This window comes from Mesoplodon bidens (assembly GCF_964165515.1).
Source record: "Mesoplodon bidens genome assembly, chromosome: 2".
Classification (NCBI taxonomy): domain Eukaryota; kingdom Metazoa; phylum Chordata; class Mammalia; order Artiodactyla; family Ziphiidae; genus Mesoplodon; species Mesoplodon bidens.
The window spans coordinates 182,541,018-182,555,807 of NC_138177.1; the positions used below are offsets into that span (position 1 = coordinate 182,541,018).

Genomic DNA, 14,790 nt, shown 5'->3' on the forward strand with positions numbered 1-14,790 from the left:
CAGAAGTCACATGTGGGGACAGAGAGAACCTCTGGGAGGGGGCTGTATGTGCCCCGGGGAGGGGAGGGGCACAGCCAGGCTCAGCTCGGCACCATCCGGGGCTTGAGCACAAGCAACCACTGAGGAGGGCTTCCGCAGGTGTGTGTGTGTGGTCGGGGGGCTTCTTGTGTTCACCCAAAGCAGAGGTTAGGAAGAATCTCCCACCAGCCTCCGGGCGGGGTGGGTTTGGGGCTTGCAGTTTTGAAACCACAGCCAAGTGTAGCCCCTCCAGGCCTAGACGCAGAGGCACCTGGACTAGGTAACTGCTCGGGGACCACTGCTCACTTTGCCACCCTGGCCCCTCCCGGTGGGCACCGAGACCAGCCATGGCTGCCGGGGACAAATCATCTCACTCCCCCGAGCTTGGCCTGGCACCCACACACTGGCCACTTGCCTGTAAACACGAGCCAGGGTGCCCCCCACCTCGTGTGGGCCCAGGCTACGTGGATGCCAGTGATTAAGGACCAGAGGGCCTGGCCGCATTCATCTGGCCCTGGCCCTGGCCCTGGGCCGGAGGAGGAGGGTGAGCAGGCAGGCAGGCAGGCATCTGGTTTGAATTACTTGAGCTGCCTCTTGGCACCTTAGCCCTCAGCTGGGGGTGTGCAGCCTGCCTGGTCGGCTACCCCTACCAGCCTCCAACCCGCCACGGCCCTGGGGTGCCCCTCACCCGGAAAGTGGAGCCTTCTGCTGCCAGTTCCCCTTGTCTGGGCCTCGTGCCTCTCTGTCGCCAGGCAACTGGTCGGGCCAGGGTGGGGGGCAGCCAGCTCTGCCCCGACCCGGGCTAGCTCCTTCGGGACCCCGGAAGGTTGGGGAGCAATGGCAGGGTCACACAGAGGGGGCTCAGCAATGTGGCAGAGGCTGGCTGGGAGGCCGAGCAAGGTGCCCTTCCCCCATCCGGGCTGGATTCCCACAGGGCCACCCCTTTGCCCTCCGACCACCGGGCCTTCTCCCTCAGGTAGCTGTCTGGGCCCCCAAGCTGACTTTGAGACTAGATAGTCCTGGGTTCAAATTCAAGTCCTGCAGCTTATCAGCTGAGCCAGTGTCTTCCTCTGTGCCTCATCTGTGCTCTGCAGCAGCTGGCTCCTCCAGCCCCCGGCCTTCTGACCTCCCTGCCCGCACCCCACCCTCTGCCCACTGAGCAGGGGGCTGTGAAGCTCTGTGACGATGCCCGAGGCCTTTGAGGCCTGCCCAGGGCTTCATGTGTGGTGCAGCCGTTGGTGTAGGTGACACAGTCTGGGGAGGGAGGCGGGGTGGGTGGGCAGCCTGGGGAACCTTGGTCAGCCCAGCGAGGGAGGGCCCTTGGTGAGAGCCCAGAGGGCAGATGCTGGGCCTCACTGGCAGCTGAGGCTGAGGCCTGGCCCGCAGCTCCTGCCCTCTGACCCTGGGAGGCCTCCCTGGGGCCTTTGCTCTGGAGCTGGAAGCCACGCCTCGTGCTTCCTGGGGAGGGGGCCCAGCCAGGCAGCTGAAAACAGCGCTGGGGTCATTCCACAGCACCCCATGGGTGCTTCCACTCCTCTCTGAGAAATCCTGCAGGGCCCAGCTGGGGCTGGGGGCTGGGGTCAGAGGTCAGGAGTGGGGGGCTGGAACTGCTCCTGGAGCAGCACATTTTTCTCCTCTGAAAACTTATCTTAGCACAGAGATCACGGAACAATCGGACTCTTTTCCGGGCCTCTGCCGTCCCCAGACGGCCAGCCCATCCCCTTGGGGGGGGCTCCGAGGGGGCCGGGAAGTTGAAATTTGTAAAATGTCTGTAGGAGGGGAAGAAAGGCGCTTTGTGTGGGGCTGGGGCCCTGGCCATTGGTCAGCTCCGAGGCCCCCGGCCGCTCCCAGCATGCTCCCCTCCCCAGGGAGGGCCGTGCTCGCCGGCCCGTGGCCAGCCCCAGGGTCTCTACAGCCCCTCTGCAGTCCCTGCACCCACTGTGTCCAGGCCTCGGGGACCCGGGTCCCCGGGGCCGCCCAGCCTCTGAGGGCACGGGCCCGGCGGGGAGGCCTCCCCGGGCCTCAGCATGTTTCTCTACTGGAAGAAGCGGGGTGCCTATGCGCTGGAGGCCCTGCCCGGTGCCCTGGCCGAGCTGGAGCTGGGGGCCGTGGAGCGCTTCTCTTGGAGTTCCACCCTGGACATCATCGAGGACCTCGGGGGTAGGTGCAGTCCCACTTTCCTGGGAGGGCGTGCAGGAGGCCCGGACAGCTGGTCTACCCGGCCGCCTCCCTCTGGCCCGAGCCTGCGGCCCGCTCACCATGCACGTGCTGCTGCCCGTCACATCAGCAGCTGTGGGGGTACAAGGCCCCTCCTGAGAGCCGCTGCTGGTGGAGGAGAGGGGCCTGAGCACAAGGACCCTGGGGGCCTCGGAGGCAGACAGGGCAGGCCAAGCCAGGCTCTGGGCCCCGCAGCTGGGCTGGGAGCAGGGCAGCAGGGCCTGGCTCTGGGCTTCAGGCCTGGTCTCTGCCTCGGTCCTCTGCCTCCAAGATCAGGGCCAGGTGGTGGGACGAGTCTTTCTGGAATGTTCATGTTCGAGGCCCCAGGACATGTGCCATTTCTCGTATTATCCCCATTGCAGGTAAGGGAACAGAAACACAGAGAGATTAAGCCCCCCAAGAGGCAGCACAGGTGGGGCGGGATGCTAAGCCCGGCGGCTGGTGTTTGGATGCCGACCGGGCCGTGTCAGTGGGGATAAAGATAGAGGTGGTGTTGTGCGGTGGCTGAGAGGACTTGCTGGGGTGACACATGGAGCCCTTCAAACACCGCACGCCACACAGCAAGGGCATGGTCCATGCTGGCTGTTATCATTGCTGTTTTATCATAGCTCCACTAATGAGTGGCCCAGCAGAACGTCCAGCCTTGGGCTGGCGACTCCGCTTCTGTCAGGACACCAGTGCCAGTGATGGAAGCCCAGGTCTGGGTGGCGGAAGCCAGCAGGGCGCGGCGTCTCGGGCCTCATTTCTCTTCTCTGTTGGACTCATCTGGGGCCCCAGGCTCTGGCACGCCCTCACCCCAGGCCACAGGCCTGGAGAAGCAGGAGCCTCTCAGGGACACAACTTCCCAGCCTGGTGTGGTCCTTTCTTGACCCCTCCCTGTAGCCAAAGGGCACAGAAAGTGATGGCTAGGCCTAGGATCCAGCACAGAAAGAGACCACGTGGGGCACGGGTTCCACAAAGCAGGGCAGGCAATGCTGCTCTCAAGAGGGAGAATGGATGCCTGGTGGGCCTAAATGACAGCTGTCGAACCTGAGAGGAGGCCCCTCTGGGCACCCTGTCCCGTTGGCCAAAGTGGACAGAGGGATGTGGCTGCTTGGAGGGGTGGGGTGGGCACAGCACCCACCTGTGCAGGAGGCTGGGAGAGAGGAGCCTGTGATGCCGGGCAGGGTGTGGAGCAGGGGGAAGCGGGAGGACCACACGGGGCAGGCGCAGGCCAGCCTGGCAGAAAGCTCCCCATCTCTTTCAGCCGGGCTCTGTTCTGGAACCAGAGGGTGGGTTGGGGGAGTGGCCTGGGGGGCAGACAATTCTGTCTGCTTGTACGGCTTCACCTGGCAGGTTCCTGTCTACTGAGGCAGGGAAGGTGGCTGAGGTCCGGCATGAGGTCACGCAGCCAGTCCCAGACACAAGCCAGGGAGGCCAAGCAGGGGTCTGTCCCCCTCTTCCTATTTGTCCTCTTCATCTCAGTCACTGCCAAGTGCCAAGTGTTCCTGCTGCTGGGCCCTCACCCAGCCCTGGGGCTTTGGAGCAACCCCTGTGAAGCCCGCTCCCCATCCCCTGCCCCCAGCCTCTCCAGGCAAGGCCGTCCCTGCCATCCGTGGGGCCTCACAGCTCACATTTAGAGGGGACTTGCCCCGTGCCAAGACTTCCCATGGCTCCTTGCATCTTCACGCCCACCTTTGGAGGCAGGGACCATTCTTGGTGGCCCCTTTGCTCTGGAAGGGAAGGCAAGGCTCAGTGGGGTGGTGAGTGGTGGTACCCAGATCCACAGTTCCCGCCCTCAGCCTCGGAGCCACAGGACCAGGCCCCCCATCACGACCCCGTGCCTCTTGGCCCTGGCTGGGAAAGAGTTCCCAGCACACGGTGCGTGGGTCACGGCGCGTGAGCCGGCCTCGGGGGCGAGCTGAGGCAGGCGGGTGGGAGAGCCGGGCACACAGCTGTCTGTGTGGGCTCTGTCCTCTGCACCCTGCCAGCCCCTGGCCTGGGCCCAGCACGGGTGGGTGGTGGGTCCCAGCGCAATGGGGCGGGGCTCGTGCCCGGAGCGTGATTGTCCTGAACGGGAATCTCACCCCCGTTTCCGCAGTCCTGCTCCTGCTCTCCCCGCAGCCACTCTCTGTTCCTCCGAGGAGCCTGGGAGGAAGCCCGTGGCGGTGGGCAAATGGGCAGGTGCCCACAGCAGCCTCGGCCAGAGGAAGTGGCTGGCTGGCTCCAGGCCTGTGGGCAGGAACTGTGTGGATGGTTTCTCGGGCCCCAGAAAGGGATTCTGGATGTGTCCTCCCACCTCTTCTTACTGAGTCCGAGGCATGTGGGTGGGCAGGGCAGTGCTTGGGGGTCTCTGGGCTCCAGGGGACGATGACATCTTTAGTCTGGGCTGCAGGCAGGGACAGCATCAGAGACCATGGTCCGGGCTCCGTCCTCCAGCTGGGTCCCCACTTGACAGCCCTACCCCACAAGGGGCTTTGGGAAGGGGACCACATTTCTTTCCCAGGCCACCTGTGATGCTCTGACCAGAGTCTGGGGTAGGGAGAGGCGGATGGTTCCTGGGGTCAGCAGCCATTTGCCCAGGACACACCCCTCCGGCTCTTGGGCAGGTTTGGGTCAAATCTTGCCCTTCTGCAAGTTGCCCTGATGACAGGTTCAGTCCTAGCACAGCCCGCAGCAGCTGCCCAACCATAGATAGGCTCCCAGGAGGGCTGGGTTTGCGTGGGAGGGGTCATTCAAGGCCACAGCTGCTTCCTGGGAGGGGCAGCCTTTGCCTGGCCAGGCCTGGGGTTGGGAGGTGATGGGCAGGGAAGCTCTGCCTTCTTGAGGTGCATTATGCCAGGGGGTGCTCAGAGGTGAGGGGCTCCCCTGAGGAATGACAAGGGTGGTTTCTTGTACGCTTGTCTCAGCCTGCAGCCAGCTGGGAAAGGGGGTCTTATGTGACAATGGGGGGATCATTTTATGTGTGCCAAGCACCTAACCATGCCAGGAACCATGGGGGCACCATGGGGGCAGTGTGGCCTGTTGGTTAGGAGCACAGACTTGGAGTCTTCCAGTGCTAGGCTCAAGTCCCAGCCTCATCACTCACTAGCTGCATGACCTTGGGCAAGTCGCCCAACCCTCTGGGCCTCCGTTTCCTCATCTGTAAAATGGGCAACAATCAACATACCTCCTTCTCTCAGTTGTTTAGAACAGTGCTATCCCCTAGAACTTTCATCATTAAATTTTTTTCACTAGCCACATTAAAAACAAAAAGCAAAAAAACAAACAAAAAACCCTAAAAACAAGCAAGTGAAATGAATTTTAAGAATATATTTAATTAACCCAGGCTATTTCAAAAACATTACCATTTCAACATATAATCCGTATAAAAAAATCATCAATGAGATTTTATTTTAGTTTACTTTTTGGCCGTGCCGCACGGCATGTGAGATCTTAGTTCCCCAACCGGGGATCGAACCCAGGCCCCTTGCAGTGGAAGCACGGAGTCTTAACCACTGCACCGTCAGGGAAGTCCGCATCAATGTGATTTTACATTCTGGTTTTTTTTTTTTTTTTTTGCACGAAATCTTCAAAATCTGCTGTATATTTCACATGTATAGCACATCTCAATTTGGATGAGCCCCATTGCACATGCTCAGTAGCTACAGTGGCCAGCAGCTGCCCTTTGGGGTTAGACCATGCTGCAGAGGGTTTGACGGTGAAATGAGACCATGTGTGAAAAGCAGAGTGCCCAGCAGGTGCTGAGTAGGTCAGAGCTATGGTTATAGGCAGGTGTTTCTGGAGCAATCTGGCGGGGAAGATAGGTCCAAAATAACAGGTCAATTCAAAGGCCCAACCCAGGACAGTGGGATCTAGGAGGGAGCGATTCATCTGGAATTTGGATATTCTGAGATCAAGAGGCCTTCCGGAAGGTGCTGCATTCAACTTGGGCCTTAGAGAGTGGGCAGGATGTCAGTTGACAGTAGACAGCGATGGGAAGGATGTGGCAGAGGCAGAGGAACAGAACCAGGAAGGGCTGGGCCGCAGTCAGAAGCTCAGTTCCGTCCCAGGGGAGGTAGTGAGTAACAGAGGGAGGGGGCTGGGGTGAGGCAATAGGGAGTGGTGGGGACTGTGGAGGGTGGAAGGGTGTGTGCCCGTCTAAGGCAGACACAACTGGGGAGCTGGAGCCATCAGGAATATGGGTCCAGAGCTGCCAGGCTCCTCTGGTTTGTCCATGGAAGCCAGAAATCTGGATTTTTATGTGAAATCTGACTTTTCAAAGTTGGCAACCAATTCAAATTCTTTTGAAGCACTGTGCTTCGCCAAGCAAAACATGTCTGCCGGCCGGCTTCTGCCCAGGCGCCCTGTCGGCCAGTTGTCGTAGAGATCGTGTTGGAGAAGGAAAAACGGCATCGTGTGACTAAGATAGAGGGTGGGGGACGCTGGCATGTGGGCTTGTCTGCCTGGCTGAGGGGCCCTGGCTTTCCCCAGGATGCTGGGAGCCGCAGGGGCCCGAGGAGGCCAGGAGGGCAGCTGGGCTGTTTCAGACCCGGAAAGACAACATCTGGCACCCTGGGGGTGGGCAATTGCCAGGTTCCAGGTCTGCCTGGGGCTGGCCAAGGGCCAGCAGCCAGAGGGGTACTCCGGGGCGGGGACCCTGGGGGGAGCGAGGGCAGGTGGTGGAGGCGGCCCCTGGGAGCTGCCCCACGGTCACAGAGCTGCTTTTTGCCCTCCCTCTCTGCTCTAGGGCCATCTCCACTGACCAGGTGCTCCCATGGGGCCCCTTGTTCTTGCTCCGCATCAACTGCAGGGCTCTGTACCCACTCAGACTGACTTTCTGTGACCTCAGGGCTCCAGGGCCCAATAGGAGTTGCCCGTCTCAATTCAAATTCTCAAGAGAGCAAGTCTAATTGAACAGGCTGGCCCAGGCGGCCACCTCTGGCCCAATCAACTATGTCCAGGGTGTGTACCACCTGGTACAACATCTCCCACTTACCACGCCCACCCGTTCTGCAGGGCTGCAAACCGGGCAACCTGTCAGAAGGGCACCCATGGCAGGCCTGGGGTGGGGACAGCCGTCCCGATGCCTGATTCCTCCCTGGCCCCCAGAGGCCCATCTCTGGGCCCTGAGAGCTAGCAGGGTCCTCAGCGATGTTCCTGTGTTTGGAGTCTCTGCGTAGAAAAGCACACCTATGGGCTCTAGGAGGCTGTAGCTTTCATGTGAACTTCAGGGAAACTAGATTCCAGAGGGGCTGGGACTGAGCAGTCCGCAGAGGGGACGTCTAGAAAGCAGACTGAGCACCTTGAGGGAACTGAAAATGGGGGGGGGGCGGGGGGAGGGCGGGAGGGCGGTGGGGGGGTGGTGCTAGAGGCCAGAGAGGTTAGCCAGGTAGAACTCCAGTGCTTGGAAGAGCCAGGACAAAGAACTCCAGACCCCACGGCCACCCCACGATGGCCGAGGGGAGTCTGGCCCTGGAGTGGCTGTGGCCTGGGGCGGTCATGGCAGGACCCAGAGGGCTGGCAAGGCAGCTCCAGGACCCTGTAGTGGAGTAAGTAGCCCAGAGCCTGCTGAATTTAGGACCAGAATCCAGAAGTCTTGGGACAAAGGGTGTTAGAACCCAACCCCAGGCCCTGAGTTGTGAGAATCCAGGGACTCAGGGTTACAAGCAGACCTCATCTGGCTGAGCTCCCCAGATTCAGGTAGGGTGCATGGGAAACTCCCCCAAAGCTGGCTGTGGCCTCCAGGTCCCTGGAAACCCAGATGGCAGAGGAGATGCTGCTGGGTGGTGGAGAAGAGCCCTGCTTCCCACCCGACCCTTGAGCCAGCTACGGCTTGACAGGCAGGGCTGGGGCAGGGCCAGCAGGATCGCTGACCCCAGGGACCCCGTCAGGGTCCTCACAGGGCTGTTTCCCCCCTCAGCTGCCCCTGCCTCCGGGCTAGAGGCAGGACAGGCCTCCCTGGCCCTTCAGACAGCTGAGATTCCGAGAGGGAAATCAGAACTGTGTGATTCTGTGAACTGAATGGGGCAGGGCCCGCCTGAGAGTCCTGAGAACTAGCAGGGGCCCTTCTCAGAACGCCAGGTCCCCACTGCACAAGCAGCAGACCAGGGGACACTGCGGGACCCCGTGCTGTTGCTTCCCTCTCAGCCTGGAAGCTTCGGAACACTGAGCAAGGCCTCTTGTGCAGCTGCTCCCTCAGCCTCCTCGCCCCGGCCGTGCCGGGCCCCACATGAGGCCCTCAGGACTCGTCAGGGTCACCAGCGGGTCCCCAGTACCCAGCTTGGGGCTAGGTACGTGGTGGGCCCTCAGAGGACCCTTGCTGTATGTTTGCTGAGTGAATCCAGAGAACCCAGAAGACTTGGGATCCATCGCAGTTCCCTCTGTCACGAGTCCCTGAGGGCAGGCAGGGATGGGATCCTCGTCACCCCTGAGTCCCCAAGGCCAGCCCATGAAATAGATGCACGTAGAAAGGCAGGCACCCTACTCTGGTTGGGGAAGGGGCCAGGGGAGACTTTGGGAGAGAGACCAGGGTCCCATGGGAAACTGGGTCTTCCATACCTGGATCTCATCTACCCAGAGCCTCCCAGCACCAACCTGCAGGTGGGATGGGGTCTACGCAGGCTCAGGAGAACTCTGAGTCCCTTGGGAGAGTCTTGGCCACCTCCCCCAGGCTCCATTTGTGAAGTGAAAAGTGTTTTGTAAACATTAAAATGTTGTCCAAGTATCTCGTGGTGCCATTTACATAAAGTACAAGACCAGGCAAAACTAATTGAAACAGAGGTCAGGACAGCATCCCCTGGGGGTGGGGAGTGGCTGGCAGCTCCCATGAGGGAGACTTCTGCAGGGGGGCTGGTGGTGCTCGGCTTCGTAACCTGCGTGCCAGTTATTTTGTAAAAATACATTTTGTGAAGACTTTCTGAGCTGTGTACTCATGCGAGCTGCACTGTTCTGTACGTATTTATTTTATACTTCCGTAAAGTTTTTAAAATGCTCACCAACACAGACATGATAGTCATAAAACAACGGTAGCCACCAAGCCCGCTCCACTTGTGGAACCCTTACCCCCACCGCCGACAGCATGTCTAAATGAGGGGAGGGTCCGCTGCTGGGGGTGGAGGACAAAGGGTGCAGGGAGCTGTGCCGACCTGCAGGCCTATCTGCAAGAAGGCACCGTTTCCACTTAGACGGTACCTTTGGGGCCAGGAGAAAGAGCAGAGCTGTCTAAAATGCCTTCATGCCCACTTTCCAGGAGATTGAGAAAATGTCTCCAGACCACATCAAAAACAGAGGTGTTTTCTTTTGAGGTGGCTGGGAGGCTGAGGGAGTTGCGGGGCGGAGGGATGGCCTTTGGTCACACCCACGACTTTTCAGAGAGGAGGGGGAGGCTCCAGTTGGGGGGAGGGAGGATGGGTCGCGTCCTGCCGGCAGATGCCCCGCGCCCGGGGTCAGGCTCTGCCCAGCGGGGGTCCAGGCTGAGGGGCGCAGGGGGCGGGGCTCGGAGTCCCGCCCTCCGCAGGCGGGGCTGCCGCTCGGCCCCTCCCACCGCCCACCTGCCCCGCCCCGCCTCTAGCCGCTGAGGGTCCCGCGGCCGCGGCTCTCCGGCCTCTCCCCCGGCGCTCGGCCGGCGTCCGCCCCACGCCGCCGTTGCACTCGCCCCCGGCCGGGTCGCGGCGCCCCCCGCACCGCCCGCGTTCCCGGCCTCCCGGCGCCTCTTCCATGGGTGAGTGCGGGGCCCCCGGCCGGGCCTCGCCATGCAGGCCGGCGGGCCTGGCCGCCTCCGCGCCGGCTCGGGGAGGGGCGCGGGCGAGGGGCATCGCGGGCAGGCCGGGGAGTTTGGGGCGGGGGAGGATCAATGGGAGGGCAGGGCCAGCTCCTTCCCCTCGGCAGGCGGGGGCTCAGCCTGCCGCCTCCTTTGGGGAAGGCCTGCTCGCGGTGGGAGGTAGACGCCAGTCTCGGAATCAGGGATGCGGGGGTCCAAACTGTGCCCCGTGTCGGGGCGCGCTTCATCACCCCTTCCCCTGGCCCTGCAAGCTGACCGGGGCGGGCAGCCTCTTTTCCCCCCTTCCTTGCCCCCTCCGCTGCTGCGCCCCAGGAGGAGAGGCAGCTAGCTTGGAGGGGACCAAATTCTGGGTCAAAGACGGACAGCGGGTGAGGGGACCACCCCAGGCTTTTGCGGGGGAGACCATCAATAGAGGCAGCGATGTGGAGGACGGGGGTAGGAAGGGATCTTGGGCCCCTGGCATCCCCCTTCCCCCCGTAGTCTTGCAGGGATCCCCCAGGAACCCTGGGGCCGCAAGGTCACTGAGCCACCCCCCTCCCCAGACTAGTGGTACAGAGAGAGGGAGCTGCTCATTTCCAAAGACGTTTTCTCCCCCTGGAATCTGGATACTTTCCCTGGGGAGCTGCTACAAGAAAAGGGCTCTGCTAACAGATTCCCGTGCAGATAAGTTGGCATTTAAAAGAGAAAGGGACACTGCCCTCCTTTGAAGGGTGCATTGAGGAGACAGCCCCACCCATCCTCTGGTCAGGAGGCTCCTGGGGCCCCGGGGAGCCTGGGTGCCCCAGCCTGGGGCGCACCCTCCCTGGGCCCCGCCCGACTAGTAACCCTCTTCTGTCCTTTGCAGAAGACCGGAGCCTGGCTGAAGAGAAGGGGCTGTCCTGTCAGAACCCCGACTGCATGGACAAGGCGCGGGCGGCTAAGGTAGGGGGGCTGAAGGGCCTGGGAGCAGCTGGGGGCAGAGGGGACAGGGCTCTAACCGCTCTCTCTGTCCAGGCCCGGAAATCCACAGGGCCCTGGCAGGGGTGCAGCTGGCCTGGCTACAGGGTCGTGTGGGTTCAGGGGTGGGCAGGGCCGCAGGGTGGCTGGCTTAGGAGGCAGAGGGACTGACCCCGGTTCAGAAACAGTGGAGCGGGGGGGACTTCTGCAAGGGCAGCTGGAGCAGGGGTGCCCCAGAGCCCTTTCCTGCACTGCAGTCCTTACAGCCCTGAGGTGACAGGAGCTGCTGCTCTATGTCACGGATGAGGAAACGGAGAATCAGCAAGAAGGGACACCCCCCCTCCCGCCCCCCACCAAGGTTCCGTTCCAGTGCCCAACGGGCACTCTTCCTCGGGCACCAGGCCACTCTTCAGGCCTGGGCATGGGTCAGGGACACTTTGGGACTTTGTGACAGTGACTGTGGGCCTGGGGATGACAAAGGGAAGAAGGGACCAACTGGTCAAGGAGGGTCAGGACTTGGGAGCTACGAGTGGACAAAACAAGAGGGATAAGGGTAACGGTGACGGCGGGGCACTTCTGCCTGGTTCGTGCTGGGCTGTGTGCCTTCTGGGCTGTGGCAGCTCTGCTGGGAAGGCGTCGGTCGTTGCCCTGTTTTCCAGATGAAGATACCAAGGTTCAGAGAGGTCCTGTGACTTGGAGGAGGCCCCACAGCTCAGGAGAGACCGAGCAAGGGTTTGAACCCAGGTTTGGCCCCTCCCAGCACGCAGTTGAGTGACAATAGTTGTAACTGCCCCAGCTCACTGTGGGCACTGAGGACCCTGTCTCCTCCCTCTGGCCTTCTGACATCTGTCCTGTCATTATTCTCATTTATAGTTGACAGGTAGCAGCCCACCTAAGAACACATCGCTAGGATGTGGTAGAGCTGAGATTTAAACCCAGAACCCAGATCTGTGTGGTGCCAGAGCCCTGTTCCTAACCACTGTGTAGCTCAGCTCTGCCAGCTGCAGGAAATTAAAAATGCCACCCTGTTACCCCCCTCCATCCAGACACACGCGCTTACATTCTGCACAGGAAGACCACGGTTAGCAGGAACGTGGAGGACTGTTCTGCGGGCGGGGAGAGGAGGGGGAGGCTTCCAGTTGCTGTGGTCACCAAGCAAGGGGGTGGCTGTGATGTCAGATGCAATCTGCTGGCATGGATGGTGCCTGGCATCGGGGCTCTGGTGTTGGCTGGTTGCCTCTCCCCCAGATGGGGGCTCCTGGCAACAAACTGGCCTCAGTTATCCTCAGTTACATCCTGCCAGGGGCCTGCAAAGCCTTGGGCCCTCTGCCTGACCCGCAGGGATGACAAAGGGGGCCAGGCCACACTGTCCCAGCCTCTCCTGTGGGCAGCTGCCCCTCCTGGGGCGGGCCCACAAGCTGCTGCAGGAAGGGCCGGGGTGAGGCCTGTGAGATGAGAGCTGGTGTCAGAGCATGTGTGGACCCATCTTCATCTTCCAGGTCCCAGCCCTGGGCTGCCTGCAGCTTAGCATGGCTGACATTGGCATCAGCAGCCAGAGGGTCACCCACCCTGCAGGGGGAGAGCCCAAGTCCTATCACTGGTGGGACCCACTCTGGGACAAATGACACAGACTTGGGGGACAAGGATGCCTGAGCCATCAGAGGGAAAAGGGCTAGTCAGGGAGGACATCCCGGAGGAGGTGACCTCTGGTGGAAGTGAAAACGTGGATAGGCAGAGCAGAAGGCAAGGGCCCTCCAGCAAGGGGGCACTGCCACAGGCAGAAGTGCAGAGGCAGGAAAGAAGGGGTGGGAGGCAGGTCTTGCCAAGGGTATGAGCAGGCTGGAGCGGAGGGTGAGAGGAGGTGAATGACACCCAGGTTTGGTGAGAAGGAGGAGAGAAGAATATCCTATTGTTGTTGTTTTCTATTTTCTGGCCGCACCGCGTGGCACGTAGGATCTTAGTTCCCCGACCAGAGATCGAACCCGTGCCCCCCTGCAGTGGAAGCGCGGTGTCCCAACCACTGGACCACCAGGGAAGTTCCAGAATATCCTATTGTTGGTGATAATAATAACCAGCAGGCAGGTTGTTGGGCCCTCATGCCTGTCTCACTGGACCCTCGAGAGAACCTCAGAAGAAAAGCATTATTATTATTCCCACGTGAAACATAAGGAAACTGAGGCTCAGAGAGACGAAAGAACTTGCCCACATCACACAGCATGACTGGCACAGCTTGGCTGGGAGTGAGACGGAGAGCATCGTTCTCCCTCTCCTCCCCAGCCATTCGAGGAATGGCTAGCAGGATGTGACTAGCTTTCTGAAGGAGATGACGTCATTTATTCATTCACCAAATCAGCTTTAAGCACCTGCTGTGCCAGGCCTGGTTCTAGGCCCTGGAAATCTCCAGGGAACAAAGGTTCTACCCTCCTGGAGCTGCATCCCAGCCCCACTGGGAGGAGGAGGGAAGTGAGGACTTGGGTTTGTCAAACTGGCCCCCCAGGCTACCCTGGGGGAGGGCCATCTTCCAACAGGGCTGGACCCTTCCACTTCCGGGCCCACCCTTGAGGGTTTTGTTTGTTTGTTTATATTTTTGGCTGCGTTGGTTGGGTCTTTGTTGTGCGAGCGCGGGCTTTCTCTAGTTGCGGTGATCAGGGGCTACTCCTCATTGCGGTGCGCGGGCTTCTCATTGCGGTGGCTTCTCTTGTCGCGGAGCCTGGGCTCTAGGTGCGTGGGCTTCAGTAGTTGTGGCATGTGGGCTCAGTAGTTGTGGCTCGCGGCCTCTAGAACTCAGGCTCAGTAGTTGTGGCACACAGGCTTAGTTGCTCCACGGCATGTGGGATCTTCCCGGACCAGGGCTCAAACCCGTGTCCCCTGCACTGGCAGGCGGATTCTTAACCACTGCACCACCAGGAAAGCCCCACCCTTGAGGTTTTATTTGAGCCCCTCCTGGGTGCTGGGGCTTTTGAGATAAATCAGCCACCCCACCCCTACCTCCTGTCCCTGGAGTTCACTCTAGAGGGATGGGGATAACCAGGATGGGCTTCCTGGAGGAGGCTGCTGGTGTCCAGAGAAATGAGGGGGTATTGAGCTGGAAGAAAGCTGAGTGAGCCATGAGGCTTTCTGAGGATGTAAGGAGTGAGCAGGGCTGCGGAGGGGATGGGGAAAGGGAGGCAAAGCTGAAGAGGGAACACCCTGATGTCCAGGTGAGGTGTCTGGATTACCTGCCTTGGGGATGACCGGAGGGAAGGTGTGTCCCTACCCTTTCCCAGGATGAGTTTTATAGAGTAGCCCACACCTGGGAGCTCCAGGGTCACAGCCCACCCCTTTCCCGCTGCATGACCCTGGGCAAGTCACTACACGTCTTTAAGCCTCAGTTTCCTCATCTGGAAACTGAGGCTTCTCAAGTTGCAACAAGGGTGAAAAAGAGGGCTTACATGCGAACTGCTTAGCACAGTGTGGCTTGCTGCAGATGTTCAAGAGGATGCTATCTGCAACCACGTGTCCATCTTCCTTGCAGGGGGAGAGAAACCCCTCGACTTCGCGCGTGTCCTCCTTCCCCTCCCTGAGATCTGAGACCTCCTTGGGTTCCATCCCAGACCCCAGCCAACCCCACCCAGCTAGACAAATGTTTATTGCACATCTGTCCAGTTCCCAGGGCAGGTGTCCTGTCGGGGAGATGGAGGAAGTGTTTGCTCCCTCTGTCCCAGGGGGCCGGGTGATGACACGGTGGGTGACCCCGCCCTGCTGCAAGTTAACCACAGGAAAGAGTCTGGGTTGCCGTGAGCTGGGCACTCTGATGAAAGTCTGTACAGGGCACCTCGGGTCACAAGGGGACATGGAGGAGGGCTGACACTGGCCTAGGGGACCACATTTGAGGGGAC

The 14,790-nt window shown here is 60.6% G+C and overlaps 1 protein-coding gene across 2 annotated transcripts in view; it reads left to right on the top strand.

Annotated features, from left to right (window-relative positions):
• Positions 1 to 14,790, top strand: part of PLEKHG5 (pleckstrin homology and RhoGEF domain containing G5) — a 51,194-nt gene that overhangs the window by 12,296 nt on the left and 24,108 nt on the right. The window contains exons 1-2 of one of the 2 annotated variants that reach the window (XM_081223964.1): positions 9,834 to 9,916; positions 10,821 to 10,897. In XM_081223964.1, coding sequence (XP_081080090.1) covers positions 9,913 to 9,916; positions 10,821 to 10,897 — 81 coding nt within the window. In that variant the 5' untranslated portion in view covers positions 9,834 to 9,912. Of the gene's footprint in view, positions 1 to 9,833; positions 9,917 to 10,820; positions 10,898 to 14,790 lie in introns of those variants that run through there. The other variant, XM_081223963.1, reaches the window with a different exon arrangement.